General features: G+C 40.4%; 1 protein-coding gene across 2 annotated transcripts in view; it reads right to left on the bottom strand.

Moving 5' to 3' along the window:
• PTPN1 (protein tyrosine phosphatase, non-receptor type 1) overlaps window positions 1-21,096 on the bottom strand; it is a 60,557-nt gene that overhangs the window by 17,378 nt on the left and 22,083 nt on the right. For both annotated transcript variants that reach the window (XM_025040024.1, XM_006921910.3), the window contains exons 2-3: window positions 4,004-4,094; window positions 1,052-1,152 (exon numbers count right to left, since the gene is read on the bottom strand). In XM_025040024.1, the coding sequence (XP_024895792.1) occupies window positions 1,052-1,152; window positions 4,004-4,094 (192 nt within the window). The remainder of the gene's footprint in view (window positions 1-1,051; window positions 1,153-4,003; window positions 4,095-21,096) is intronic.

Below are 21,096 nucleotides of genomic sequence, written 5' to 3'. Positions count from 1 at the left end.
CTGGTAAAGGCCTGCCCCCTTCTCATACACCAGTAACTCACTCGGCAGCCCCCCGAGAGTGAACACCGTATGGCTGATGTTGTGTTGACTGTGGGAGGCGTCGGGGCTGACTTTGGCACAGAGAAGAAGTGGCATGGGACAAAAAGGGGCAGTGAAGAAGGGCCACGGTGAACATGCCCTCATCTGGTTTCCTGTCGCAAAGCAGCCTCTGTTCGTAGTGCTTTCTGGCTCCACTAGAATTTCAATTTCTAAATACTAGGCGAAATTATGATGTTCGAAATCACCCTATAACCCAAAGCCGTATATAAGACTGATGTCAACTGATATGCAATGAGAAAACAAAAATTATGATAGAAAAAGAGAAACTTAAGACTATTCAGACCGATTTACAGGTAACAGATTACGATGTGAGAAAATTAATCAAAAATTTCTTTGCCCCCATTCTCAGATACCCATTGTTTTGGTTCATATACCAGTAAGTGTTTCACAAGGTCAATTATTAAACCACGTTCATGATTTTTTTTTCCTATAAAGATGCCAAAAGCCAATGGGAATTTTAAGTGACTTCGCATGCTTTTTCACATACTCTAATTTTTTTTTCTGGATCAAAGAATGAGGACCATGCCAAGGAACTCTGACTGGACATCTGGACAAAGGTTCCAGGTCTACTGCTCACCTCCTAAGATTTCTATAAGAAGCACTCAAAGCTCTCAGGCTAATGCTTATGGAACCAATACAGGTACAGGCACTTCTCTAGCCACGGCTCTGATGCCTCTGCTGACAGACCATGGGCAATCCTGCCATTTTAATGCTGTATTTTACAAGCCCAGCAATGTTCTGCTTCCCAGAAAAGGTTAGTGTGAACAACCAAACGATCTCTGGAGGAAGACTTTTCCCTACCTTGTTGCTTTTATGAGCTGTTGAAACCTCACCTTCTAAAGGATGTGGAAGATTTCATTTGAGGTATAGATAATAGCACTCTAAAATGCTTAAACTGACATCGAGTAAGGCAAAAACCATTAAAAAAAAATTCAGACAATCCTAGGTTTACCTGGGTAAGAATGTAACTTCTTTGGGCTTCTTCCATTTTTATCAAACTAGCGTTGATATAGTCGTTATCTTCTTGATGAAGTTTAATCCGACTATGGTCAACTGAAAGGCAAACCAGAACTCAGAGGTTAATCCTGGAGGACCGAAGTGTCTACACAGGCAGTGCACCCCGGAGGGAAAACAAAGGTGAGTTGGTGGCATCGAGGACGTTCACATTGGCTGAGGCCGTGCCTTTTAAATCAAGATTAGTCATCAATGTGGGAATGACTAGTACTTTCAGAAAGGTTCCTGAAGTGGTTGAAACTTAATGCTAAACAATAATAGAGACAAATGACACCAAAACGTGAATTATGTCCTATTTGAAAAGTCCATTCTTAGGTCATATCTTCCTATAACACTTATTACTGTCCTCACAACTTGGTAGGCTGGGGGAGAGAGGGTGTCAAGAAATCTGTCCTTTGATGCCTAATATATATTTTTATAGGGTGCGATTTATGAGCACACCTCCTTAACCTACATCTAAAGGTTTGAAGATTAAATGACCTAAGTATAGAGCAGTGTGAAAAGTCACACCTTGGATTCCTTTATATAAGGTTTTTCAAAAAGTTCAAGTATAACTTACTTAAATGATTCTAAATCTTTCAAAGTCAAAACCTGCCATGATCAAAGACATTTAAAAGGAAGCTTAACTGGAAAAAATAAACTTTGAATCCAAAATAGTGAAAGCACATTAAATATAGCTTTCAGAATAGTTTTTAAAAATAAACTCTCATTTGGCAGTTCTGCCCAGGTTACTGAAAAGCATGGCTACTTTTTTTTTTTTTCCTTTCACCATGACTTTGTCATAAAAGAAATAGTTCCCTGAGGGCCACTTTTCTTATCCTGCTAGTGCAGCTAACAAGAGCAGGTGAGTACTTCTATTTTCCGTACATGAAAAGGGATAATGAACTCAGGCGACCACCCATAAATAGTATCTTCTCCCCCAGCTCAGTGGGAAAGGAGAAGTTCATGGCAATAAGAGATTTGGGGGCTTTTCGTTCTACAGGATTCCAAAGAGATGTTTTTAAAAATAAAAACTGTTTGGAACACTTTCTCATTGTAAAGGGTTATTACGAATTGAATACTTGGGTAATATTTAAGTGGGTCATGGGAATAAAAAAATCTCAAAAAAATGACGGGAGTGGCACTGGTGGGTTATGTGAATGGTTGGAACAGCACTGGGTGACTTTGGGGAAATAACTCTTCTGAGCATTGGGGTTTCACTTGCCAAACGGAAGATAACGAGATCCCCTTCTACCCTGAATCACGCTCCCATCTCCTCCATATCCTTAAAAGCAAATCATTTTGTCTACTGCAGAGTGGCGGGAGGGGAGAAAAATATATGAGGAATGAGACTGGGGGGTGAAAGAATATTTTCAATGCTTTTTTCCTCTGTAAAACTGGTTCATAAAACCATTTAGATGAGTACTGATCCAAGATGGAGAAAAGAAATATTGATGACAACATTATTGCCTAATTCAGAGCAAGTACAGCCACAGCTGGAGACCACGGGCATCTGCGGCGCCGGTGAAAGACGCGAACGGTGATCTCTGGAGCGCAGAACCGCGGGCCAGGACCTCACGGCAGAAAAGGCGGGAGAGATTTTTAAAAATATAAAGCGTCTGAGGTGCCACAGCCTAGACATGCTAACTCAAGAGTGTCAGGTGTTGGGGCACGATCGCGTGTCACTTGAAGACCTAGAATTGCACTTCCGATGGTCCTGGTGTGCGCCTTCAGTTAACGGTCATCTCAACCACCGCCAACACTGACTAGTGAGACACCGGGGGCTAAGCAGCTCATGTTATTTTATTTCATTGTCACACAATCCTACAAGATCAGTGTGACTCCTGTTTTACCGAGGCTCAGAGAAAGGAACAATTTGCCCAAAGCCACACAGCTGTTAAGTGGCAGGCTGAAGCACAGGTAGAGACCTGAGGCAGCAGTCAGAGGCAGACTGCTCTGGACCAGTCTAGGTCCATTTCTACTCCCCTCCCAGAAGCCTGGGTGTGGTGTAACTCAGGGGGCACTGCTGACTTTTTTGCAAAGCACGATGAAAGCCACCACCCACAGCCACGGGCGCAGCGTGCTTTAGTAGGCATGCAGGAAGTGCCAGTTTGAAGAATGACCTACAGACTCTTCTACGTCCCTGGCAGAGAATACTGCCATAGGAGATATCGGCAGCTTCAACCCTCACCGACTGACAAGCTCTAAAAACCGTGGAGGTGGGTCAAAAAGGCTTCTGTGGCCTAGAGGAGATGGCAAAGTTCATGTCCTTCACTTAGTCCCAGGGTGTCTTGCTTTACAGAAATTCTAACACGTTTACTTATTTACTTTTAAGATACAAGCAGACTGAGAGCCAAGGACTGCCCGAGGCCTGCAGGCACACTGAAAGCTAACGGCAGGAAAGAGCTAGAAGTCAGATGACGGTGGCAGGGGGCAGGTTAGGGTGGAACTCAACAAGCAGAGCTGGCTCGTGTCTTCAGTGGAGGGATGGAACAGCTCCTTCCCCGCGTGCCTGCGCAGGGCAACGTGACAGTTCAGTACAATGCTCGGGGTCCAATAATACTGTTGCTGAGTCATCCAGAAAAGGTTATATTATGCCTGCTATACTCTGCTTCAGCTGGTAGGAAAATGATTCATCAGAAAAAAAGTCAAAGCTAAAAAAAGTGCTTTGAACTTAGCTGAATTTTCCAGAAACTGAAACCTTACCCCTCTCCAATGGTGGAAAAATGAACCATTACTATAAGTGTCTAATGCCTTTATTATAGGAAACAATCAAGTCATAAACCTTTGTTGCTACTGATTTATCACCAAACCCCAGAGCTACAGGAGTCTCGACTGAGAGGCCCTGCAGCTGAGAAAGAGCCGAGGCAACGGAAGCAGCAAGACCAGTAATGGCGATGTGAATACTTACAGGGACTGACATCTCTGTACCTGTTTCGGTTTTTGTTCTTGGGAAGCTTGGCCACTCTACACGGGAAGTCACTGGCTTCGTGTCGGATATCCTACGAGAAAAGGATAAAGAGATCTCTTTTGAAATCTCTGGCATCAGGAATTCAACCAGACATTCAACGGAACACGGGCCATGTGCCAGGCATTGAGAAAGACCCAGTGCAGAAACAGACATCGAAAAAGCCAAGCAATGTGGGAAACTCAAGGTGATAATTCAGAGGCATGTACAAGGTCACAAGAGGAAAACAGAAGAGGAAGCCCATGCCTAGGGTGGGAGGAAGTGGCAAAGAGTTGGGTGCCGGACAGATGTGAAAGAGGGCGGGGAGACGGAAGGGGCCATTCCACTCACAGCACCCAGCACGGCAAAGGCGCTGGGGCTGGAGTTCACATCTTATGCGAGGAACAGTGGGTGGGCTGGCGGGGAGGAGGGACAGACACACAGGTACGTAGATCTTGGAGAGCCTTGAACGTCAGGCCTGGGAGTTCCATCTGTAACCTTTTACAAAGCTACAGTTATTAAGAGCAGGTAAGATGCACTTTTATGCCAATAAACTATCCAACTGCTTTCCTAGGAGATGATAAATCACACACGACACCAAACTATCCGAAAGTAAAAGTGCCTGGATTAACATAAAACCTGCAGTATGCCTCCTGATAGACTGATCACACACGTCTAATTTTGCCCCTCCAAAACACTACTATAATCACATTAAAAATATTTCCTTTCATTTTATTTTATTATTAAAAGGCAAGCCCATATAACAATGCCACTAAACCGTACACCTAAAAATGGTTACAGTGATAAATTTTATGTTATGTATATTTTACTATAATTGGGGGGAAAAAAAGACAAACCCGCCAGGGGAGAACAAGAGAGAAGACAACAGCAACCAAATTTTGAAAGCTGGCGATCACACTGATTAGCGGCTAGCAGATGCAGAAAACTCAATTTCAAGCCAGCAGTGGGGAAAGCGGAGAACCACCCTGATTTCTACCACGGAATCCTTCAGAGGCTCAGGCAATGTGGCCTCTCTGGAAGAAGGAGTGGGATTTGCTGCAAGGGATGGGGCAGAGCAGTCTGAGAGGGGCTGCCCCCTACACACACATTGCCCCCCACCTTCCAACTGCTAGGTGACTGCCACCTGTGCAGAAATCTGGAGATTCTCTGGAAAACGCAAACCAGGATGCAGAGGCGCTCTAGATGATCTGAGCAGACAAGCGGAAAGACCAAAAGATAGCATCACCAAGGTGTGCAACTGACAACCCGCATAGAGGCCACGTGACCAGATCAGCACTAACGAGCCTCTCATACCTGCTTAGGGCTCTCAATCTGCCTTGTAAATTCCTACTCCTCATCATATGCAGACAATCACTGGTTACCAGATGCAGGAGGAAAGCCTCTCTTATATAACAGGATTTACAAGAAAAAAAAAAAAGGAGAAAAGAAAAAAAAAAGCAAGAAAAGTAATTGTATCCATGAATTAAGAACAGGATATTACATAAAATAAACAAAAATGTCACGTGGAACTTAAAAATAAGATAGCAGAAAGAATAAGCATAATTGAAGAGTCAGAAGAGAAAGGCAGAAGAAATCCTCTGAAAAAAAGACAAAACAACCACAATAGAAAATTAGGCAAAACAAAACACAAGGAAAGAAAACATCATAAAACGTTCAAGGAAATCTTCCAGACCCATCAAGTGCTCATCATCAAAACAGACCCATACGAAGGCACATTAATTTACAATTCCAGAATCCTGCAGACAGAATATTCTGCAAGTTTCCAGAAAGAAAAAATAGATGACTTTCAAAGGATAAGATGATAAGCATGACTTCCGACTTTGCCAGAAGAACACTGGAAGCCAGATGGCAATGGAGCGGTGCCTTCAAAATTCTCAAGATAAATGACGGCCAACCTAGAATTCTATATCCAACCCAACAGTAAGCAGGTAATAAGGGACAATAAAAACATTTCCAGATATACAAGGCCTCAAAAACTTCACCACCCATTCTCCCTTTTCTCAGCAATCCACTGGAGCATGTCTTCTACCTGAGGAGAAAGATGTGAGAAATACAAGGAAAAAAAACATGGCAAATGAGCAAAGGCAAAGGCAATTTCCACAAACACTGGGAGAGGAGGCGTTCCCAGGCCAGCTTAGAGCAGAATGATTCAAGAGATAGATATGTGAACAATGTACTTTTGTCCAAGCACTGTGACCGAAAGAACCAGAGAAAGTGAGACCTGAAATCCAGGAACAGGGAATCCAATTGAGAAGAAAAGCAAAGGAAGTGTCAGATGACAGCTCTGCATGCCAGGCCTGCAGCCCAGCTCACCCAGAGAGGAGAGTGGCAGTTTCCAGCAGGGACGTCTGCGAGAAAAAGAAAACTGAGACCAAGAAATCACCTGCAACTGCCCTGTGCAACGCACCAGCCGCTTGTCACATGTGGCTACTGAGAGCACTTGAGATCGACAAAGATGAAAAGAGATGTGTAAAGTGTAAAAATACACTTTGAATGTTGACGACTTAGTACTAAAAAAGAGAAGTAAAATATCTCAAATATTTTATTTGTTGAAATAACATGTTAGTAAACGTTGGGTTAAGCAAACTGTATTATTAATTTCATCTGCTTAACTTTTTTTCACTGTGGCTATTAGAAAAGGCAAAATTATATATGAGGGTTGCATTGTATTATTGCTACTGGACAGAGCTGAGTGACTAGAAAGTTGTTCTGAGAGGCTCCTGGAAGGAATGGGAAGAATTCACAATAGGTAGAAAGAAAACTATGCAAATTAAAAAAACAAGGCACGTATTAACTACAGAAAAAAATCTAAAAGGGAAGCAGTACAGTACAACACTATCTGTGACTATGTGCACAGGGGAATAACGTAAATAATAAATACTGTTTTAACTAAAAAACGTCATGTTGGGAAGATGGGGAGGGGAAGCAAAGGGGATGAAAAGCAGAAATCGCTGTTTAAGAAAAAGAAATTTAGTAAGGGTCTAAATTAATGAACCAAAAGATACACATGCTCCTTAGAAATATGGATATATAAACAATATAGAAACAGTCACCTAAAGAGCTGAAAACTGTCATTATGAGGAGAAAAAACTGGGAGAATGGCCTGAGGTGTGGGCGAGCCAAAAAATGGATTTTATTATAAACCTGTCATGGTACTATTTAACTTAAGCTCTGTGCGCTTTTAATTTGGATTAAAAAACAATGCCCACATTTTACTATTCCACTTATTTAAAAAACTACAAAATGGCAGGGAGGCGTTTCTGACTCATAGATGAGCCAATCATGTAAAAGCATGATGATAGATTATAAACCCACCTGAGATTAAACAAATCAATCCAGTAGTAAGACACACACCACATCACTTATGAATGACATTAAGCTTTCAGGAAAACACTACAGAGCACAGAGAAAGAACTTGAAGGAATAAAAATCTAAGTCTTAAATTTGTTGTTCTACACATTATTTGGAAGCATTTAGCAATAGGTACAAATTCTACCTCGTGAGGCGAAACAGTCAGGTTATTTCAGATGGTGTGACTGGATGAAGATGGAAGAAATCATATGAATAAACCACTGACTACTCTGAGTCAATAAGGGCCAAAGATCAATAGTAGTGTGCAACTGATTTTATTCAGCCAAAAGACTATTAATATATACTTTTTTGGGTGCAAAAAGAAGAAAAAAAAACTTGGATGTGTCATTTAGTAAAGGGAAGATAAGAGGTATTCACACAATAATTTTAAAAAAATTGATTTTAAAGTTAACGTATTCTCATAGAGTAAAATGCACGGATCTTAAATGTGTAGTCGATAAAGTTTTCTGACCAACTTTAAAGTATAGTTTACAAATAATAAAATATACCCATTTAAGTGTTTCTCTACTTTAGAATGGTATACGAGGAACACATGCATGCTCTGAATACAAGTATTTATATTTCATTTAGTAAAATAAAATGCCATGATTATAGTCTTAAAACTAAAATGTGATAAAGCACCTTTAAAATGAAAGGTAATTGCCAACGTGGTTTAGAAGAAAATCAGAAACTACTGTACCATAAATCTTTATACAGAATTATAGCAAAATGAGATTTCTGTATCCTAAAACTGTATCAAAGGTAGGCTGACTTTCCAACAGCTATAGAAAAACCAGATTACTCACTATGAAAGGAGTGTAAAATGACTTCCATCATACACATAAAATATCCCTCGAAGACCTTTTATTATGCTGATCTATGATTAAGTAATCTACTAAGCATGTAAAATTTACGCAAAGAGAAAATAAAACAAAGGCCTCAGGCTCATGAGAGAAGATGAATGCTCAGTAAATTTAGGAACCAAGTCGAAAAGGAAATATTAAACTTACCATGAAACGGGTTCTCACAAATAGCCCCTAAACAAACCACTGAGGATTTCAAGAATCATTCAGAGTGTACCCCAGCATTTCGGGGAGGGGATGGCACTAATTCAACAAGGTAACAGATGATTTCCCAGTGAACACGAGGGGAAAACACATTTATAAAGCTTTGGTAACAGAATGAATTAATGCCCAGAGTGAATCGATTTCTGTATCTATTCAGGAAAGCTCAGTATCTAGTATTCAAATATCTCCCAAGTCCAATTAGGCAAAAAGTCAAACGAGTGAAAAAGCTGACAATTTTTGATTTGAGATTTTTATTTTTCTTGAAAACACAGAGGCATAAAAACCAGTCCAGCCTTGTAGAAATATTTTCATGTTTATAGTAAGCACCTCATTAAGTTAAACATAGCAATTTTGGTTTTAACATTCTTTGGGTGAATGTCTTATTGGTTCTATGATATTATTTTTAAAACTATTTGACAAGTGACAGGTAGAGACAGCTACCTCATCCCTTTAGCAGTCAGAATCCAATAAGAAGGGCCTAGGCTCTCACCTCTCTATCGGCTCCTAGTTTAGGCCCATGCTAGGAGGCACTAGACATAATTTTGTTGGCTGAATTATTGAATGGTTCTAAAGGAGCTCAAAGCTCAGAGTCCTTAATTCTATACCAACATGCTCCATTTTATGGAACAGAAATCTTCCTAAAAGGGAGTATGTTATTATTATTTTGCTTTTCAATTGGGCCACACAGCCTCCTGACAAGACCGCACTATAACACGGATTTGAAGAATAAAGGGTTGTTTTTTAATAGTTCTGACACCGATATGCTTTACAAGTCTCAGGAAGAAAAAACCCCAGGGGTACCTTTTACTACAAAGTCCCTTAACTCCTTCAACATCTGCTTTGCTGCCTCCCACCCCGTTCTACAAACGGTTGCCTAACTCGATTGTTCGCGCTGTTACCTAGTACTTTATGAAGGCTCCTGGCTGGCAGAAACAGACAGAGCAGGCTAGACTGAAGGGAAATGCGTAAGTCCAGGAAAGGCAATAATTTAAAATGCAGTAAGTGAACATACTTCCTGGAACTCCCGCAGTAGTCGCCGCTGAACAGGGAGATATATATAGAAATGGGGGGTGGGGGTGGGGGGGTGGCTAGTCTTTGGTTTTTGAAAGCAAATCTTCAAAATAATGTGTGTTGAACCAATTTTGTTCATCATAAATCTCATTATAAATGAGAACATATACAATTTCTGTATAATAAAGCATACTGTGAGAAACACACAAATCATCAAAGTCAGAGGTTCAACTGTCTTTCGAGTTGAAAGCAATGCTGCATCCTTTACACATGGAAGTTAATGGAACAATATAATTTACTACAAAAACCCTGGGAAAAATTTTTATTATACGTATACATTTATATAATCAACATGTAAGAAGTCGTATACTCAATATTGTTAAATTTCAAGATAAACTACAATGCTCATATAATAAGGAAAATGGCTTAAAACTTAGCTAACCAATACCAAGCTTGCTTTGGTTTAAATTTGAAAATGATTTTGTACTGAATAAAAAAAGATGCTGAAAGGTAAACCAGGCACCTAAGAATCTTATGTGTAGCTGAGAGAGAGAGAGGAGGGAGGAAAGGAACAAAACTAGTCAGCATTTAAAAGGCAGCAGGACGTACAGTGACCATCCCTGCCAGAGCCTGAGGAAGTGCTGGGCCATCATGTACACCGTCTGGGCAAGGTTAAAAGATAATGCAGTTACAAACAGAACAATTAGGTACGTTTGGAAAACGACATGGAAAAAAAAGCACACACAATCGAATTGCTTTACAAATTTCCCACAAATGAGAGGATGAGGGCAGGAATGGGAGGTATGAAATACCCTTCGCGAGGCTGGCAAGGGGAACATCTGGTGGAGATGGTGGGACCGATTTCACACTTTTCTGTACACCCTCTGCTCTGAACGCAAAGGGATGGCCAATTAAATACAGAGACAAGCACAAAGGCACGGCTAGGCGCGAAACAAAACGAGAACAAATGAAAACATAAGGCCTCCCACTCGAAATGATCTGCAAGCATGGGACCAAAAACACATGATAACTAGTTCTGAAAAAGATATTCAATAACTCAACTAGAAAAAACAAATCCACTTTGCATAAAATTTATCGTAGAGTTTGTGGTATTTTAAAGATATTTAAGTAGATTTAAAATCAGGGATAACTAAAGGAATCATATGTAAAAAAGATGTTATAAATAAAAACAAGGAGAAATAAAACCAGAACAAGTAGGCAGGAAAGAACAAAAGAGAGATATAGGAAGCGTGAAGGAAGAGAGGCTGGAGAGGCCCCAGCACTCACCCAGACATATTCGGGTAACAGGAAAGCTGCTGATATTAAGGATAAAGAACCTTCAAAATAAATTGCAATATCTTTTGACAGCTTAAGAGAGCTTTCACATTGTTTACTTAATTTCAACAACTCTACAGTTACGCAGCCAAATCATTAACAAAGAGGTATAAAAATGGCTTTTTCAAGTGTCACTGACTTTAAACCTTATTTTTATAGTTCTCAATAGTATCTCGGTTTTGTTTTATTTTGTTTTAAATCACTTATGTTTTCTGTTAAATGTCATGAATTTCACCTTGGGCAGAAATCAATAGGCAGAAAATGAATCAGACTTACAGTAATTGATGTCAATAAAACATATTGGAACCAGTATCTTTTTAAATGCTGAGAACCACAAAACTATTCCTGTAAGAAAACTGTCTAAAAAACTGAATCTGCTTTCACTTCTGTTTTGTTTACCTTCTGCTTTCCCTAAGGGCAGTTTAAGGATTCCAGGCCCTGGGGTTCTGGCACTTTGCCTGAGGACAGTGGTAGTTGACCAAGGACAGAAGTAGCTGGCAGACATCTGGCAGTGGAAGGTTTACACCTTCCTTTACAGGGAATCAGACTGCCAACCACCAGCTTCCTCCCTAAATGGTTAATTTCCCTAAGCTCAGTGGTCACAGGGAGAGACTTTAGGAATCCACGATATTCCTACTCCGAAATGACCGAGAACCATATTTAAAAAACTGGTATGATACTTCTGTGAATAATTTTGAGTGTGAATGGGAGGAAAACAGAATGTCAAAATGAAGCTACTTTTGGTTAAGAATTTCTTTAATATGTCAAGAGCAGAACAAGATTCTGTTACTACAACCAAAGACAAGGCTTTTGCATTATTGTCATCAACCAAATGAGTTTTCTAAATCCTTTTTAGACATAATGTGCTCTTCCATACACCACCTGGGGGACTAGGAATGAAGGACACGACCAATGCCCGAGAGCATTATGAAGAGATAGTTCTTCAATAAGGCCACAAAAACGAAGTGACCATGTGGGCAAGAGAAGAAGAGTGTGACCAAGGTGGCTTTCCAAAGAACTCTTGTGTAGGTGCATCAGGGAAGCAAGGTTTAGATTCAATTATGAGTCTTTCAATTCATCCAATTATATACTGCACGCTGCCTCTGTGGCAGGCCCTAAGGATAGGAAGATGAACAAGGACAGGCCTGCCATCGCGGACCTTGTGTGCCTTCCAGTGGGGAAGACAGCCAGATAAACAGATGCTAGGTTATGAGCCAGGTGCTGTCACATGTAACTCTTACTTGACAAACACATACATGAGTGTTCATCAAGGTTACAGAGGATGAACGGTAAAACAGACGAATTACAGCCCCTGAACAAGTGGACACTTTATCTACACCCCACCCCCTCCCCCGACCAGGCATCGATCACTCTTGGAAAGGCAGAATGAGTAGTTCAAAACCCCAAACTCTGTCTGTGCCTGCATCTTTCTTTTTGTTCCTTCCTGTGGATTAAGTTAAGGGTTCTGGCACTGAAATGTGCCTATGAACAGCGCTACCAGGCTGTACACGCAAACCTATGTGCACCATCCATTATGGGCAGGTTAATCTGTATACACAGATTTCTCACCTTTTTTATACCCTAATCATGAATGAGATGCAACTTGACTGACATAAAGCTAATTTAGAATGCTGCTAAACAAACAGCAAAGGTCTTAACAAACTTCAGGGCTTCAGGAAAAAAAATCTCTTTGGGTCAATTCAGAGAGGACTTACCAACAAAAAAACTAAAATCATCAGTTTAGTGAATTCTTACTATCTACCATGCCAAGATATGCTAGTCTTATCATGCGATTTTAAGAGACATAAATCCATGTGAGGCCACAGCCTGTGGTTTTCCGTTTTCTCCACTAAGAAGTCATGTAATTCTTAGTGTTAACTTCAAATTCCTACTCAAGAAAGCCTATCTGAACGCAGCGAGAGAGAGCATCGTCGGAATGACTTTACTGTCACTCGTTTTTTAAAGCAATTTATTCATAACATCAGCACTGAACAATCGTTAACTCGTGGCCTATGTCACACCTGCTCACACCTAGACAAGTGGCAACACTAGAGCAAGATGCCACCGCTCCAGTGTTTTAGAGGAAGCTTCACTTCTGGGGTTGTGAATTTTACGGGTTTGACAAACGTATAATGACATGTATCCACCATTACAGTACTATACAGAATATTTTCACTGTCCTAAATCCTTCCGTGCTCCACCTATTCATCCCTTTCTCTCCCTCCAAACGCCTGGCAACCACTGATACTGTTAGTCTCCATGGTTTTGCCTTTTCCAGAAATGTCACATAGTTGGAATGATATCATACATAATCTCTGTCCACTTTCTCTCTATTAGGTTGTCTGTCTTTTCCTTAATGATATGCAGTGTTCCTTATCTACTCTGGGCACAAGGTGTGGTCACAACGCTGCAAATATCTTTCTCTGTATCATCTGGCTTTTGCTGTATATCAAACCACCCCCAAACATAGTGGCGTATAAGAATTACTGCCTTGCTCATGATTCTAGAGGTTGGCTATTTGGGCTAGACTTAGCTGGGATGGCTTGTCTCTGTTCCATGTGATACTGGCTGAGTTTGAATATGCATTTGTGGTCAGATGGTAGAGTCTACAGAATTCTCAAAGGCAGCAAGAGGGAAAGGCCCAATGTGCAAATACTTTTTTATGCCTTTGCTTATGTCATGATCACCAATATATTACTGGCCAAATCAAGTCATGTAGCCGAGGAGAAATTCAAAAGCAATTCTCTACCTCTTGATGACAGTCACACTCAGAGAGGCATGTAGACAGGGGTGGGAGAAATTTGTGGTTACTTCTGCAAATGACCTAGTATTAATGGTGTCTTTTAATGAAGAGAAGTTCTTAATTTCAATGTCATTCAATTTATCAATCTTTTCCTTGTTAGTTTTTTCTGGGTGTCTTGCTTATGAAACCTTTGCCCATCTCAAGTTCAAAAATACATTCTTATTGAATGTATTTTCATTGAAAGTTCATTATTATTGAAAGTTCAACTAATGAAGAAAAATTTTCTGCATTTTAATCTGTATCTTGATTATGCCTCAAAAGGCTGGAATAAAACATAGATGACAGTAGGACACGTCCATCCCGCCAACAGCTGCTGACGTGCACAGCAAGCATAACTTTACTAAGGACACCTCACTGGGCAGCAGGCACCGTCTGCCGGACAAGGCACATGAGTGGGATCTGTCTCTTCCTGTCCTGTGTCTACCAATCTTTGAGGATATTAATGTTTTTCTCACCCATATAGGCTCTTTACATATTTTAAAGCCATCGATTCTTTGCCTGTGCTGGAAACCACTTTTCCAATTTATCCGTTGGTACATTAAAAAATTTTTATGTATGGAAAATTAAAGTGTGGGAGGATGATCATAAAGCTGTCAATATAGTAACAACAGATCTGCTATTGCTAGATGGCAGGATTATGAGTGATTTTTATTTTCTATTGTTTTCCAATTTTTTTTATAGTGAATACGCATTACCTGTACAATAAAAAGTTTAAAAGTAGTTTTAAATATTTATGTATGCAAACCTATTGATCTTTTCGTTTGCAATTTCCTTTATTGCTTCTAACAGTAGAAAGTCTTTTTCCTCAGTATTCTTCCTCATTTAAAAAAAAAAAAAACAAACATTTAATCTTAATCCATCTGTATTTTTTCCTACATTTTCTAACTATGCCCATTACATTGCCTTGAAGTCTCATATACTATGCTAATAGGTGTTTCTTCTAGTTCGGTCATCTTAACAGTTCCCCTATGCTCAGTGTAACTTTGTGTTTGCCTGTAGCTCAAACTGTACATTACAGAGAGCTCCTCTTCCCTTGCCTTAAATTCAAATAGTAAGAAAATGCACTGCATCTGATAATTTGAATTTCATAATGAATAAATCACTATTTTTCAGAGATAGCTGAACCATTACAATCAGGTAGAGCTGCTTCTTTACGAAGATGATGCAGGCAACTGTTTAGCAAATTAAAGATCAAGAGGATAAGAGATGAAAATACAGGGAATTTAAAAAACCTACAATGGTATTCCTGTAGTTAAATGAATATTGTTACTTTGTTCTTCTGTAAGGAAAGGGCGGGCAGGGTAACTCTGGTACAAATTTTTCTCTCCCATATTAATCTGGTATGTATTTTTATGTGTATAAACTTGTAGTAAAATACAAGAAAAAAATTCAAACATTAAATTCTTTCCGTTCATCATGTTCATAAACGGGTCTCTTAAAAAAAAAAAAAAGCCTTTTTTTCTAACTTCAGCTAAAGCAAATTTTATTTTATTTAGTAAATTTAATTAAAAAGCAACTTTAAGAGTAGCTACTTCAAATGCTGTCCAGCATAAACTAGCAGTATCTCAACAAATTAAATTACTACATCTTCCCACCTCCTCAGCATGTTTAGCGAGATGGGATCTTTTTTTTACAGAAGTTCTACCCCTTCCTTCTGTCCAGCCTTGAGCAACAGCTGCATGATCTTTTGGTCATCTGCCTTCTTAGAGCTGAAAGCATAAATATACAATTTCCATACAGTGAAAGGAGGCAGTAAACCTTTGATAACAACATGATCAATTTTTAGAAGCTTTTGAAGGCTGACAGATGCTAAATCCTTCCTCAAGAAGGTTTGCTCAATATCTCAATGCCACAACTACAACTATATAGGAACCAAAATCCATATACGTATTGCTAGCTACAGGCCTGGGGCCACTATTATTATACAATAACTGAGGCTACTGCGGAGGTGACATCTTTTAAAGATACTACAACTAGCTAGACGCTCTTCCTCTCAAGGCTCGCAGAATGATGACATCTAAGTTGGGCTACAGAACAAATCCCTAGGACCAAATGGAGCAATAATCGGGGTAAAGAAAGAATTTTAGAACGCTAAATCTAATGACATTTTCATGTAACGGCACTATATAAACTCAAAAAAAAAAAATCACTATTAGAATGTTTGTTTTCCTACTGTGCTGAAAAGCAATCTTTACAAGATTACTCACATTAAATGGTATAAAATTTCACTGAGATATGTTCACTAGAGGACACGACAGCCAAAAAGTCAGAACTGTAAAATTCTTTTAAAGGTAATTGGTTTTACCACTCAAGTATATTCTTTTAAGTGAGCTCTTACATAAGACGTCAAAGTCAAGTTTTGAGGAAGGATCAGCTTCAAAATCAAGATCACAATACATCATTGTACTTGCTACCAATTTTTGTCCTTGCATTTCAAGTTGTGCCAAGCGTCAATGGGGCAAGGTCTTCATGGTCCCGTCCTCAATGAGTTCCCACTTATGACGGGAAGACCACCAGGGGCCACAGTGAACTCTGGTGACTAGAAAGTACTGATGATCAGAGGGGAAAGTGTTCTTCAGGAAGAAGGGAAAGGCATCAAGGTTAGCTAGGAACAATGAGAACAGCTAACTCAGGAATAACCGTGGAGCAGCCGCATCTGGTGCGGAGGAAAGACAGCGATGCTCTTGGCACTGCTGACCAGTCGCCTCCCTTGCCGACTTTGGTTGGTGTCAATGGGAGGAAATAAATCAGACAGCTGTGTCCAAGCTGTTTTGCCCAGTCTGTTCCGGCTCTGCTGCTTGAAAGGAAAGCTCAGCGGTGAGGGCTGGGGTAGAGAGGGGTGGCCATTCTCCACCCCAGCAACCTCAGAAGCCTGCTGTGTCACTCTCCAAAGCCCTTGCCTTTCTCCAAAGGTCAGAAAGGAGACTGGGCCCACACCACACGACAGTGGCCTGCAACCACTGTCTGTGTGCCTAGACTCCTAGGGGTACACAGGACACACAGAACACTTTCTAACTTCTTGCTTCCGCTTAACGGGGCTGGACAGGCTTTCCAGAAGAGCTGATCGGCGAGCCTCCCCAGCTCAAGGGAGCAGACACTCGCTTGTCTGGCAGCGCGGCACAATCCCACAGACAGTGAGGGCTTACGGAATGAAAGTGCGAAAAGACCGGAAAGAACTAAAGTGAGAACTATGAGTTTGGAATTAAGAAAACAGATATAGCATGAGGATGACAGTGGAAAACAAAATAATGAGACTTGGAGAATTCTGTCTGCTTTCCCCCTGACCTCCTCAACAGAAAGCTCATGGATGAGTTTCCAGAAATGAGTAATTTCCTGCTATGATACCCAGGGAATGGCTGTGTGTGATAGAAACATTTCTTGGAAAAATAGGCCCCTTCTCTCTACTTCTGCAGGCAGCACCATTTTCTGATGTGGCTGGTCCATTCGCAGAGAAGCCTACATTCCATCTGAGATGGGATCCAGGCTCGCTACAACTTTCCTACAAACTTGGGAAGGAGGTCAACAGCTGGGCTATCTGGAAGGATTTTACATGGAGGCCTTCCGAGCCGGGCTGAGACTCAGTACAGTACAAAGCACTCTCAAATCAAGACACACTGGGGTCCTCCGCTGCAAAAAATATTCAGGCAGGACCGGCAAGCGCTGTCTTAGTGGCTCCTTGTGCCCGGCAGAGGTTGCCACGAAAATCAGCTCCTGACAGGTTGTACTCTGTACTTCCAGGCTGATGGGCACATCATTCCAGACCCTGGATGGTGTCATGTCCTCTCCTTGATATTTTACCTTCTTGTCCAAGTGCAAAGTAGAGGTGGTTCTAGCTCCTTTGATCCCCGACTGTTCCCTTTTAAAAAAGTATTTGTTATGATACAGGGATTTACTTCAATGAATCAGAGCTGGGTGGGGGGGGGGGTTATGGGGGGGGGTACAAATGAAAGAAAATGGGCCCATGAGTTTATAATTATTGAAACTGGGTGACAGATACATAGGGGTTCATTATATTAATCTCTCTACTTCTGTATGTTTGAAAGTTTTTATAAAGGAGTCTTAAGGACTCAATTTTTTTAAAAAGTAGTGGGTAATGATATATCTAGACATGGTTTTGAGAGATTACTCTGGCTTTTTAATTCTGGGAAGATGGTGGCAGCAACTGGCAGTTTTGCACTCTCTCTGAATTTCTCCATAAAAATAAACAGCAACAAGGATAGCAAAAGGAACACAGGCAAGCCCTCAGACAAACGCAGGGACGAGGCACCCTTTGATTCTGGAAGTACCAATAAAGTGGGTACGAGTCACTTATTAAGGCCCATGTGGTATCAACTTTGTGTGGGAGGAAGTAGAACCAAGACTGAACAGGTGACTCTGATAGCTCTGATGGCAATGGAAGTGTGACAGGCCAATCTGTGGTTAGCAGCCAAGCTGGGAGCAGATTCTGCAGGCTCCAATTCCCAGGCAGTGCCAGGCTCGCCCCCGCCCCAGGTGCTGGGGAAGTCTAGACCCAATGGACTCTCAAAGCTAAGCTACCAAACGTCCTACTAGGACAAAGCTCTGAGGAAAGAGGAGGCTGAGATAAAAGGTAACATGGGAGGAACAGGGGAGGCAGATCTTAGAAAGTACAAGGTCGTCTTAAAAATCACTTCACAAAGACAACTGAGAGAGGTTGACAGCCCTGAGCTGATCCACCCTCTGGTCTGGCCCTCTCTTCCTAAAACTTCAGGGGAACACTGTTCACTTAAAAATGAGCAGACAAGGGGTAGCTGACTTCCACACAGTGTTATCACAGTAAAGAGAATAAGGGACAAAATAATATCCCTATGGGAAATGAAAGCAAGCTAGAAAGATGCCTGTGACAGATGAACACTGATCCAACGAGCTGAAAGAAATTAAGAAAATGATAGAAACTATGGAAGAAGAACATAAATGGGAATGAGAAATCAAGAAACAAGATAACTAGAAAAAAAAAGATTTAAAAAGAGAAGTGGAAGGAGTTAGAACAGAAATGAAAAAGATCTTTTCAGAAATGAAGACAAAACAAGGAGAAATATGAGAGCAAATAAACATATTTAATGTCTTAAAGGAAACACAATGGGGGAGTTTTTAAAAAAATTCAAAAAAGTAATTAAATAGAAATAGGTTTCTGGTACTCTAACATTCTATAAGTTGAAATTATATTTAAAGTTTTTTGAAACTATATTTAATAATTTTTCATTTACTTTTTAAACACGTGAAGTTTTAAAAATTTTTGAGCAAAGTAAAAGAAACAGATAGGCAAAGAAGATCACACAGACATAATAAGCTGATCCCCGAAGAAGGAAACCAAAGTAAGGGAACGGAGAAATATAATAAATGATTAGACTTTGAAACAGAAGGTTTAAAAAAAAAAACCCATTGGGAATCTAAGGAAAAAGACCAAGTCACTTATAAGGGAAAGACAATTAGGTTGTCAAACCCCAAGAGCAATGCTTTACACCAGAAGACAATGTGATAACATACTGAAATCGCTTAAGGAAAGAAAATACGATGCCAAGACTTTTATATACAGACAAAAATGGCCTTCGAATGTAAAGGCTGCAGACAAACTTAAGAATGCGCCCTGTTAATTTACGGATGTTGTTTCCATAAACCCTTCCTGAGGAATATGGCAGAGAATGAGTGTCCGGCAAACACAATGACTAGAGAGGTGTAGGAAAGACCTCGACGTGGGCATTAATAGTTACTAGTAGGTCTAAGACGAAAGGATGGTTGCAAAGGAGACGATGTACTGCATAATGCACAGTACAACTATCAAAAGGGAGTGTGGGAGGCAGAACAGGAAGTTTTTGAAAAGTAGAATAATCTTGCTATCGGTTTTATAGATATAAACTGAGAATCCTCAGATATCAACTGTGAATACTTCAAATCAGATGATGGGAGAGAGGGAAGGAAGGAGGATAAACGATTACAGTCATGAGCCACTTAAGGACGGGGATACATTCTGAGAAATGTCGTTAGTTGTGCGAACATCACAGATTACACTTACACGCACCTACATGGCACGGCCTACTGCTTGCGCACTTAGGCTACACGGTATCCACCGGTGCACCTGCAGCCCACTGTCGACCAAAATGTTGTTACGCAGAGCGAGATCTTACTAGCTAACTTCAATATCGCTCACGCAAGGGAGTCGCAGATAACAGTCAAAACCTGAGGGCACTAGGGGTATACAATACAGATGTTAGTGAAGAAGTAGCCATTAGAAAATACAAACATTCCTAAATACCACAAGACAATCATTTATAAAATTTCTCCTCGAAAATTACAAAAATAACATGTCCAGTGTATAGAATACAAAGATATAATGAAAAAACTTAACCAATGTTAACTGTCTAGTAGCGTCGACTCTTTCAAACTTTTCTCAGAACACATGCAAACGTAAATAACAAATTCGCACTGCCTGTTTTTACATAGATAGGCTCACACACTACTCTATACTATCATCTTGTTATTCAGCCATCTAACCTACCTTCATTTACTCATCTTGTTTTAACCGGGTTTTCTATGGGTATCAATCACACTGGCAAATAGAATAAATCTGTCACTCCCAATAGGTTAGCGATAACTTAATTTTCTTATCTTGTGACTTTACCTAGAACCACCAAAACCATGTCAATAAAAGCTGGGTTAAGTTAAAAACAACCTCAGCACTTTTAACAGTTAGGTCTGTTAAACAGGTTCTCCTGTTTAAGTAACTGCCTTCTATTCTTATGTTATCACATAAGTTTTAGTTATGAAGAGCCGTTGTGGAAGGCCAGCTAAAACAAGTTATTTGTCATTAGAGAGACCAATCTTCACTCAGAGAGGCTATTTTGGACGGAAAGAGCTCCCTTTTCTCACTACCCAGAATCCAACCTGACAATCACACCTAACTAGTTTTTTTCAGGTCCTTTCCATTTGCTTGGATAGAGTCCCCTGGCAGTTTATCTCCTGCTTTTAATTTTTTTTCCGGGCGACTATCGGGTCGATGTGCTTTCAGCTCCCCCAAGCAACTTGATGACCAGCATCAATCGTCTTGGCTTCTCTCCCGCTCTCTTTATGCTCTCTGAACTCAGTTACTCTAAAACGACTTTCTTTTTATTCTCATACGTCTAGTGTTTCTTTCCTTTTTACACCCCGAAACTGGAAATTGAGGGTATTTTCTGATTATAAAGGTAATTTATTCTCATTTAGAAAACTCAAAGCACACACTGAAAACCAGATCACATGTGAAAATCATATGACCACTGAAAATCAACTGACCCCCCCCCACACACACACACACCCACACCCACACCAAGGGTGGTGAGTATTTTTTGGTTGTTTCTCCCGTGGTTGGGGGAAGGGGCTGTCAGTGGATAGTCAATCTCCTATCATCTGGGAAGCATATTCACTCAAGATTAAGAGCAAAAATCTCAAAGCCTCCTTTGTTACTGGTACTTTCC

This window comes from Pteropus alecto, unplaced genomic scaffold (assembly GCF_000325575.1).
Source record: "Pteropus alecto unplaced genomic scaffold, ASM32557v1 scaffold45, whole genome shotgun sequence".
Taxonomy (NCBI): domain Eukaryota; kingdom Metazoa; phylum Chordata; class Mammalia; order Chiroptera; family Pteropodidae; genus Pteropus; species Pteropus alecto.
Note: the sequence above shows the minus strand (reverse complement) of the source record. Positions and strands in the feature narration are given on the sequence as shown.